The sequence below is a fragment of the Gekko japonicus genome, unplaced genomic scaffold, assembly GCF_001447785.1.
Source record: "Gekko japonicus isolate JY-2015 unplaced genomic scaffold, Gekko_japonicus_V1.1 scaffold15, whole genome shotgun sequence".
In the NCBI taxonomy this organism is placed as follows: Eukaryota; Metazoa; Chordata; class Lepidosauria; order Squamata; family Gekkonidae; genus Gekko; species Gekko japonicus.
The window spans coordinates 980,383-991,491 of NW_015165830.1; the positions used below are offsets into that span (position 1 = coordinate 980,383).

Here is an 11,109-nt window from a genome sequence, read left to right on the forward strand (position 1 = left end):
AATAATAATAATAATAATAATAATAATAATAATAATAATAATAATAATAATAATAATAATAATAATAATAATAATAATAATAATAATAATAATAATAATAATAATAATATTGTACATTCTTGCAGCATACTATTCCTTTAGCAGACCACTGGGTGTGCACCACCTGGAGCGAGAAGAATGGGAAAACACTGAAGGGTCATGGATCAATCCTACGGTTAGGAAGGTGGACTTTTTGGGTAAAAGAAAAAATATAAGGCAAATATGTATAAGGAGAGAATTAATATGGACTAAGTAACACAGAGGATTCTGTGTGAAGAGAGCAGCAGGGATTAAATACCTTGGCATAACTGGGGAAGGCCCAGGGTTTTGAGGTGGGAGCAGAAAAAAGACTGGGGGGGGGGGGGAGAAGGGGAGAAAGAGACAGCTTAAAAAGGGAAAGAACTGGTGCTGTATAGTGCTCAGGTCCGAGAAAGGTGAAAGGCCTTTGTTTCTGGGGAAGATGGAAGGACTGAGGGCGAGGGCTGGAGAGGGATGATGGGCGGAGGAGACAAGGATGTGGGGTCTGTGAGATACGAGTTGCGAGGGGAGAGAAGGCGGGCTTGTGCCTGCTTCTGACAGGGACAGGAAAGGAGGCGGGGACGGCTGAGGAGGCGCCGTGTCGTGTCTGTGATGAGGCGAGGCGCGGGATCAGGGCCCCGCGGAGTCAGCTGTGCGGCTGCAGTCGACTGACAGGGAGGTGGGGGAAGGCAGCAGCAGGTGAGCGAGGCAGCAGGGATGGAGCTCGCCGCGTCAGCGAGAGGAGAGGAGGAGGAGGGGGAGGGGTATTAGCGGTGACGGACGGCGAGGGAGGAGGTGGCACGGTCTGGCCCGCCGCAGGGAGGGACCACGGGCTAACCGCGAGGAGGTAGCGCTGGACCCGGATTCAGGCTCCGTCGTGGGAGGATGGGCAACGGCGACTCCAAGCTCAACTTCAGGAAGGCGGTGATCCAGCTCACCACCAAGACCCAGGTAGGGAAGAGGATCTGAGGTGGGAGAAGCTCCGGGCTGTGACTGAGGCGAGGGGGGGCTGTGACGGCGTAGAAGGGGCTTGGAGGAAGGCCTGTCGAGGCGAGGGCCTGGGCACAGTCGGTGTGTCCCTGCGCTGCGCTGGCAGCGTTTTGAGGGAGAGCCGTTGGAAGTGTGTGTATATCAGATAGGTAGATATAGGAGTGGAATAAATTGTGGGGCTTGGTCAGTGTCAGGAGTCCGAGAAGCAAGCTGCTGGCGTTGAGAGTTTCTCCGTCTCTTATGGGGCGGGAAGCCCAGACTCCTATATAGCACAGGTGCGGTGAGGCTGGAGGCCTTTGGTAGTTAGTTATTCCAGAGGAACTGGGTTGCTCACAAATTGGGCTTTCTTGCAGGTGTACCCACAGGCACTCCTCATTGGTTCCAGGCCAGCCGTGTCCTTTGGGGCAATATGTGATCAACATATCCGTCTCCATAACTCATGCAGATCCAGCACCCATAGAAATACAGAGTTCTCTCTAGGTTGAATTTGCATGTTAGCTGGTAAAAGGGGTAGTGTAGGTGAAGAAGCTGGGCTGCCTTAAATAGAATGCCTGGGTGTGGGATGGAAGAAAGACGGCCAGTGGAATCCTATGTTGAATTACTTCAGTCTCAGTGTGTTAAAATAAATGGGTTTAGACTGAGTGACAAAGCTGAAAGATGCATATTGCCTTACCAGTATGATTGGGCTTGATGGAAGATCCCTAATCACCATATGGAGCAGAGTAAATCCCTTTGAAATAAAAATATGCAGGTGTATAATTAGTATTGAAGCCCATCTTTCTCTCTCAGTAAACTATGGGATTGTTTTGGTGACACATATCTGTTAACACTGATGCAAGAACTGGATTACAACTCTTTGGAGATATGCTTTAAATGGTTTCCTTTGCTGGTTGACCATGCCTTTTACCCTTTCAGAGAAGTTTGTAAAACAACTCTCACATGGCAGGACTTCTGTTTAATAATGTGTTTCTAAACTTGCTTTGCCAGGTTTTTAATGTAGTTATAATGTTGTATTAATATTTCTTATGGTTCATGTTTTATTTTTAAGCCACTTTGAGAGCCAAATTTGGCTGAGAGTTTGTGGGATATGAATTTTAAAAGAACTAATAGAATATTTTGCGTGTTAGTCTAAAATGTTGTGGAGAGAAATCAAATGATGACTGGCATTTTAACAGGCAGACAGCAGAGTAACTATGTACAGGCAAGGGCAACGGCTGTTGCACTTTAGAAATATCACACATTCTGAATGGTATTTATTGACAGAAGAACAGAAAGAGCTGTAGTGTTACAAGCCCTTTCACATCTACTTGAAAAGGGAAAGCTGAGTACTTTTTTTTTTTGTAGGAAGCTTGGGTTTCCTCTCTCTCTTTTGATAATCTGGATTGGGGACTGTGATCCTAGAATAAGAATATTAATCTGTAGTTCTACTGGTCAAAAGACAGCTCTTGATGAATTTTCACCAATCATGAGCTAAGTAGCCCTCACTAAAGACATGTATAGTATGGGAGTGAAAAAAGTGTTGTTGGATTGTAACAGTACTGATTAAAAATAAAATGAATTTCCTTGTACTCAGGTGCTGACAGGTCGAAATGTAAAAGTAAGGTACCCTCTTAAATTGTGTTGACTTATTGATAAAGGTGCTTTGAAATAAGAAACAATTATGGTTTTATTTGAATTTAATATTTTACTATTTATTTATTTATTTATTTACTTCATTTGTACCCCACCTTTCTATCTAATAGGGACCCAGACTGGCTTCTATCATTCTCCTCTCCTCCAGGTTAGGCTGAGTTGTGACTGGCCCAGTATCACTCAGCAAGCTTCTGTGACAGTAGGGATTCAAACCTGGGTCTCCCAAATCCAATTCTGATATCTGAAATCTAACCACTGTATCACACTAACACACAAGAGCTAAAAAAAAGTGCCTTTGGAAATAAAGGTAATCTGGCAATTCTATCATATACTGAGATGAATGATTTTAGAATTATTCTTTGATTTTATGGGATGCATCTTGAGACTAGTAATTTTTTTTCATTCATGTTGGAAGTCATAACTTTCCTTTGCTGTTTGGAGGCTTTTAAAAGATCAGGAAATATTCAGGAAGCTGGCTGATAACTTGCTGGATCCTGGACATGCCATTGTACTATTATCCTAACTGTGCTTTTTTACCCCCCCCCCCAATAATAGATTTTGAAACAAGCCACAAAAACAGTAGGCTATCCTTCTTATATACCTGAACAAGCCCTGTGTTTCTAGTACATTTAGTCAAAAATCACCTTGTGAAGATGAGTTCATGCATTCTCTGTGGGGGAACCTTTCCTACTATTATATTGGTTGTAGCTAAGTGAAAATAAAGCTGATCACATGAATTTTGTCACTGACCTGGTGCAATCTGGCCAGGGTCCAAACATGGGAAAAGTGTGGGTACCCTAGCCTGAGCTGCAAGCCCGTTACTGTAATATTTTTCTTTCATGGTTCCTGAGATTGTATGAGATAGGAGCATATGGGTAGGTTATGTTAGTTTGCACTGTGTCTAGAGAAATGATACTCGAGCCCTAAAAATTGTGATTTGGGGGCTGCTTGCAGCAAGATAGTTCTGCTAATTTGAATGGTTTATGATAGCCACATATTGAAAGAAAAATACGAATCCAGAGCCACATATGTAAATGTGCAGTGGCTGTGATATGAGGAAAAAGTGAAGTAGCCTTTTCTATTAGTTCCCTTTCTCCAATCAGCTTTAAAGGAGGAATAGGAATTTAAGCGTTCCTCTTAAATTAATAAGTGATTATTACATTCTTTGTGCCATCACCAAATAATTTGGTTTGTGAAATCTTGTGAGAGAATTTGGGATTTGGATAAATATTTGAGAGGCAAGAGAACAGAAATTAATTTTATTAGAAAGACTTTTCTGCATTTAAAGTTCTTTATTCCTTCCATCTGTCAAACAAGCAATTTAGAACTGATGAAGTGTACTTGCACATGAAAGTTTATACCATGAATAAACCTTTGTTGGTCTTAAAGGTGCCACTGGACTCAAACTTTGCTCTGCTGCTTCAGACCAACACCTGAATCTAAATTCAAAACTCTGCATGTACAACAGCTGTAAAATGAGTATAGTATGTATAGGGATCTGGTGCACAGCATGAAAATAAGAGCCAAAGTGAATATCTCGGGGTTTTAAAAACATATTTTTATCCTACTTTTATTCTGCGAAGCAGGACTCAAGATAGTTTACATGTCTAAAAATGCAGCAAAACAATGAAAGAGCCCCTCTACATATATTCTGGACAGGCATTTCAAATCAGGAAAATTATGTTACTCTTGTACTGTTAAAACACTCCTCTCCCAAATGCTTTGTTGTCTTTTAAAGTTCACTTGTTTAAGAGGGAACATTCCATGTTCCTATCTGGGTTTGTTGAAAGCCTCTACAAATGAAGATTTGTGCCATTAGGAAAAATGGAACACCTATATTTACAAACTTGAGTAAGTCACTGCTTGCAGGAGCAGTATGGAGGACTAGATTTTCTTGTAAGTAACCAAGAGAGATGCGTTAGGTGTGTTATGTTACATATTCTGTATGGGACAAGCTACCCATGCTTTACCTAATTATAAAAATGGCAGACGTTTTGTATCTGTCAGGGGTTGGTAAGTTGATGCTTGGCACTGTTTTTGGTTGTTGTGTCAAAATAAAACAATGTCAGACCTGCCTCTAGTTAAAGTGACTGACAGATGGGGGTAGTTAGGTATAATAAAAGGAGGCATCATATATGTAACTGTCATGTCAATGTAGTCCATTGAATCCTAGTACTTCAAATGTCTTTCTCTTTTAAAAGCCTAGCTGCAGTTCTAAAGCCATTTGAAAGTTCTATTGAAAGTGTTTGGATTTATGATGACATGGATAGTTTCTGTTGACAGCCTGTACTTCTAATCCCTGCGTTTGCAGTTGGGAAAAGTTACAAACCATCATGCAACAGGTGCCTTTTCTGAAGCTTGCATATTTAAATGCAGACATTTTTAGCTGAAATATGAAGTATTCATGGTGACAGTACACTAGTTAATTGATCAGTTCTCAATAGGGCTCCCAACCTCCAGGTGGTGGCTGGAGATCTGCTGTTACAACTGATCTCCAAGCAACAAAGATAAGCTCACCTGGAGCATATGGCCACTTTGGAAGGTGGACATTATGGCACTATACCCCATTGAAGTCCCTCCTCTCTCCAAACCACACTCCTTAGGCTCCATCCCTAAAATCTCCAGGTATTTCCCAACCCGCAACTGGCAATCCTAATTCTAAAGCATCTAAAAAAGGTTCATAATGCCTGAAATTTCATAAACTATCTCACAGAAGAATGACAGTTTATCCATCATCTCAGGACTTGTTACTATCACATGTATGTAAGCCAGCATGATTTTACTATTAGCAGAAATCTATTTCCAGTTGGTTCCTTGGTGGAGTATGTTGCTCACCATTACACTATGAATCAAAAGTGTTTTGGGCTGATTTAAATGCTTTTCCTTGAGAAAGAAGGATGGATTCATAGAATCAAAGACTTGGAAGGGATCTCCAGGGTCATTTAGTCCAACCCTCAGCACAATTCCTCTTTCATCTGAATAACTGCTCTGTTCCTACTTTCTCACTCATTGGTAGGTAGGAAAACAAATAAAGGGAAGCTTAAGTTTTGTTATGTGGAGCCTAAGTAGCACAGCAAAGGGTAACTGGCCTTTTTAGATATGAAATGCAGAAATCATTTGGGTTACTAGATTCAAACTGGGATTTCTTGCTCGGCAGCATTAAAAGGTTCGCAGGCTATTATCTGTTTTGTCTTCTATGTACACCCTACCTCAAGACAAGAAAACCCAGAAGAGTTTTACTCATTGCCAAAAACTAGTAATCAGAATGCAAATTGTCTGAATTCTTCCTTGATATACAGGTTGCTTTCCTCTCCTGTCCTAAGAAGTCTACATAGGTTACAAAATGTTTCTTACTTTATTCTTGTCATAAATTTAGGCTAGGGTAAGACTCAGAGCTGGTGACTCAAGCAAGGCCATCAACTGAGCTTAATTGGTTGACCAGAGATGTGAACCTCAGACTCTCATACCCAAACCCAATACTCTGTCTTCTGCCTTGTTTAATCGTTGTTAAACTAATGTTATCAGAATATTTAGTTACCTTAATTCTTAGCTGAGACAGTGCGCAATGGCCTTTTCCTGTTTTGAAGAGGAGCTCAGAGCAGCTCTGTCCCCTTGTTTTTGCAGAAGTATCCTGTTTCCTTAGGAATTTCATTCAGAGTTGTTTCTCTGGAAACTACCAAGGCAACTGCAATCCAATTTCTTGCCTTTTCAGTGCCTTTGAATTTAAAATAAAACTGTTAACACAAAACTGAAATATAGAACATATTCAGTGAAAGAATCCAAAATGAATGGAATCTTTAAACCAGTTATTCCACTTGATATACACATTTACTTTCCCTTGGTGTGAGTTAAAAACAGGACCATTCTTTTTACATTCCAGTGCCATGAAAGCTAGATTTACAGCTTTTGCTTCACAGCTGATTACTTTTAAAAACCCCTTTCTTCAAAAAGCTTTGCTAAGGTATGTTTCCTGGATCTCCTGATAGAACCCTAACTCAAGTGTGGTCTGAGATCTTGTGACTGTAGCTGTTGACTTTGTATCTCGTGAGCAAAATTGTGCTCTCTGACCAAACCGTCTGTGCATAGATGGAAGATTTCTTTTTTAAATACCAACGTTAATCACCACTTGTTGTACCCTGGTCTTTCTTGGCTTGCATGGTCATTACAATTCATTTCTAGTAATCTGTGGTAAATATGTGACCACTGAATGGTATGTAATAGAGAATGATGCAAAAATGTTATTTTTAGGGCATCAAAACACACACTCTTTCTAAAAGTGCTGGTGGTAGTGGTGGTGAGATGAAGCTCAGGCCATTTTAAGGGCCACACAACTGAGAAAAGACCTTGTAGAAGATGTTGAGAAGAGGTGCTTCTTGAGCTTTGATGTAATGCTCTTGTGTTGTGTTTATCTTTTGTGATTAAAGGCATTGTTCTCAAATGTGTCTTGCTCCCCATTTACTGGAGTAGTTCCAGGCTTTCTAATTAGAGAGTTTTGTTCTGACTAAAATCTGATTGGTGTGACTTTGAAACAGGTCATTAGAATAGTTCAAGTCTGTACACCTAAGGAAGTGTAATGTAACCATTTGGCATATTGTCAGTACACTTTTCATTCTACTTCCTTTCCCATTTTTTTATGGATACTGTGTTGGGTTCTCTTTTGAATAAATGTATGTGGATTTTGTGGATTTTTTGTGGATATACTAGATGTCTCATGAACACATGAAGTTGCCTGATACTGAATCAGGCCATTGGTTCATCAAGGTCAATAGTGTCAACTCAGACTGGCAGCAGCTCTCCAGGGTCTCAGGTGGAGGTCTTTCACATCGCCTACTATCTAGTCCTTTTTAACTGGAGATGCTGGGGATTGAACCTGGGCCCTTCTGCATTCAAAACAGATGCTCTACTACTGAGCCACAACCCCTTCCCAGTGAACCATGTCTGACGAACTGTCTTGTAAAATCCCAGTACCAATAGCTTTTTGTCAAAGGACACAATTTATTTATTCACTGAAAACAGACACAGCTTCCAGCCCAGGCGGCCTCCACCATTCCATAAAACACATTCTTTTAAAATACTCCCATTAGTTGGGGGGGGGGGTCCCCCCATTAGCCATCAGCCCAACACACCATTTGCAAAAATAGCATGCAACATCTTTGGATGTTTCCTGCCACATTTTAAAAGAAATAAAACCATTCTAGCCAATAATAAAAGCACAATTTCACATGCTAAGCTTCCTGAATCCTAAAAAAGTACAGTTATCTCCCAATTTCCTTGATCATAAAAACGAGCTGTGACTGCAAACATAGAATATTGTTATGTCTACAGCAATCTGCATATCAGGTTCTCTGAATTTCCAGTATTTGTTTTTAAAAATGGTAAATCTCTAACCCTTTTCAGTACAGAAATATAAGGGGAAAGTTTGGGGAACTGTGGCAGGGAAACTATTTGGAGCCTGCATGTGGAAGCCCTATTGCCACTGCGCTCTATTGGCAGCTGCAGTAGTAACAGGGAAACTACACAAGCCTGCTATGTGCAGAAAACTTTAAAGTAATCAATGTGTTTGAACTGTACAGTAACTCACAAGGACCAATTACTGTGCATAAGCTTCATTTAAAAGGCATCAAGCATTAGATGCTTCTGAATGCCACTGTGAACACCCTGTTGAGTTGCAGTAATGGCTGTGCTTATGACTTCCCATAATATATCTGATTGTCAGAAATTCTCTCATACATCCTTGCTGTCCTGCTACATTTATATGCAGAGGTCATTTCGGGGGGGATTGCGGGGGATCGCAGTTCCCCCGGGTGAGGTACGGGGGGCGGGGCACATGACGAAGCCCCGCCCCCTGCTTCCGGCCACCCCGCTTCCGGCCCTCATTCAGCCAGGAGGAGGCAGGAGAAGAGGGAGGGTAAGTTGCTTCCTCCCTGCCTCTCCCCACCCCTGCCTGCCTGGGGCCAGGGAGGGCCTTTGCGGGGCTTCCTTGCACTCCCGCTGGCCTTGCAGGTCCACCGCCAGGCCCCTCATGGGGCTTGGCAGTGGAGCTGCAAGGCCAGCGGCGGCCGGGACCGTGGAGGGCGGGGTGTGTGGCCTTATGACACACTTCCGGTGATGTCAGGGGGTGTGGCCTTATGACACACTTCCGGTGATGTCAGGGTGTGTGGCATATGCTAATGAGTTATGCTAATGAGTTCCCCTAGCTCTTTTTCTATGAAACGACCCCTGTTTATATGAAATGGCTTACTCACCCACCCCTTTTTTCAACAGGAGAAATGGAATGCAGGCTTGCTTGTATTGCCCATTAGCAAAACACGCAAGTACTTTCTGTATTAAAGCAATCACCTGTGACTAAGCACCTGCTTGCAGAAAGTTTAAAGGGGCTGTAAAGACGGTGACAGGAAGGTAGTTGGCATCAGCCTGTCACAGAAATAGAAAACTGCCGCAAAACAAACCTGCTCTACCAGTTTAGGCTTTACTTACTTGCTTTATTGTCTTTGGGTGTTAGTGACACATCACCTAGTTCTAGAGCAGGGGTGGCCAAACTTGCTTAATGTAAGAGCCACATTGAATACACATTAAATGTTTGAGAGCCGCAAGACATTAACAAATATCACACACATGTTTTTATTGAAAAATATGCACATTTACTTTTTATTGTCATTATAGGAGATAGCCAAAAATAGAAACAAAAGGGGGTAAAAACAAATATTGATAATGATATTTATTTGTCTAAGAGAGAGAAAAAGAGAGAGAGGTGAAAAGAAAGAATGAAGAAGTGGAAAGAGAGAAAGAGAGAAACAAAGCAAATTGAGAGGAAGGAAGGAAGAGAGAGAAAGAAACAAAGAAAGCAAATAGATGAGGGAAAGGGAGAGAGTGTCAAACCTGGGTCTTGTTTGCCATGGAGTTCTTAGTCTTCTTTGGTTCTGTATGCCTATTGTCTTGTGTCATTCTAGTTGGGAGGGGGGAGTCTGTGAGCGTATGAGTGTGTGGGTGTGGAGACTGCTTTGCTAAGAGTTGTGCTGGCTTGTAATTGCATTAAGCGGGGCCTCACTTCTCTGGGAAGAATGCGCGTTTGACCTTGGACACCAGACACTGCTGGATACTAGGCTTGCAGGTGCTGGGGAGGGCTAACAGTGCACAGTGGATTTTGGCAGGCTGGAGATGTTGGTGTGATTGGCGTGATCACAAGGGGGGCCTGTTTGAATTATGTATAATACCAGAACTGGTGCCAGGAGGGTCAGTTCTGGCACAGATCATCTTAGCTTGACACATCTCTCAATAAATCTCTCAATAAACAAATCACTGCCAAGAGAGTATTGTTGGGAATAATTTTGTTCAAGAGTCTGACAGGAAGGAATGAAGAGAGAGAGAAAGGAAGGAAGGGAGAAAGAGAGAGAAAGAAAGGTGGAAAGATAGCAAATAGATGGGGAGAAAGGAAGGGGAAAAGAGAGAGAGGCAGAAAGAAAGCAAATAAATAGGGAGGGAGGAAGGGATAGGTGGAAAGAAAGCACCTTTGACTTTATATGTGTTCTCCAACACCCCCCACCACCCATGCCTGCCCGCTTGGCTTGGAGAAGGGATTTAAAGAGACAAAAGCTGGCGCGGGGGGGGGGCTTCAAGAACACCAGCTGAGCTCTGAGCAGGAGCAGGAGACAGAGCTGCTAGAAGGGTGAGTGTTTTTTTACTTGCTTTCAGCTGAGGGGATTCCGCTGAGGATATTGTGTGGGAGGACTGTGTTTGGGAGTGTGTGAAAGTGATGAGAGTTGTTGCAGAGTCCTGGCTGCTTGAGAGAGGGAGAGGAAGGGGCATTGTTTGACTGTGATTGACTGTAATTCAGTATTTAAGAAAGCACCTTGCCAGAGGCACGAGCCGAAGGGCGAGCTAAAGGGCTCTTTGCCTGTGGCTCTTAGCCTAGGGGCTCTGTAAGAAGCCCAGGAAGAGGCAGAAAGCCAAGGCCCTAGGCTCCTTGTCCTCCCAGTAAGGTAAGTTGTCTTCGACAAGGAAAACCACATAAATACAAAGGGTTTTAAAAGGGGGTGTGGCGATTTCATGTTTATTTGTGTGTGTGTGTGTCTTTAAAAGTTTGGTTTACATTGCTGTGTGAAAGTCTAGTGTGGTTGAAACAGGCAAGTGGTGTGATTGGTGAGTGACAGAGAGGGGGAGGGGTTTTGGAATGGATGCTGTGTGGATGATTTGAATGTCTATCAGGAGTGACTGTTGGAGATTGTCAGTTGATGAGAACAGAAAAACAGTTAGTCAGTCAGCAGAGAGTGCTGTGTAAAAGCAGTTAATATGAGTTTTGTCCTGAGGTCTCTGTGAGAGAAATTTTCCTGTGTGGAATATAAAAGTAAAAATCTCTGTGTTAAGCAGACGGTTAAGTTCTGTGTAAGAGAGGAGAGACCCATCGCTGTATAGGACGAGTTAGTTCATTAT

General features: G+C 42.4%; 1 protein-coding gene across 1 annotated transcript in view; it reads left to right on the plus strand.

Moving 5' to 3' along the window:
- Nucleotides 1-800: 800 nt before the first annotated feature.
- The window catches only part of HID1 (HID1 domain containing), an 85,866-nt gene continuing 75,557 nt past the window's right edge, over nucleotides 801-11,109 (plus strand). Inside the window, exon 1 of the mRNA XM_015410745.1 lies at nucleotides 801-1,008. Within this exon, the coding sequence (XP_015266231.1) occupies nucleotides 943-1,008 (66 nt within the window). The 5' untranslated portion in view covers nucleotides 801-942. The remainder of the gene's footprint in view (nucleotides 1,009-11,109) is intronic.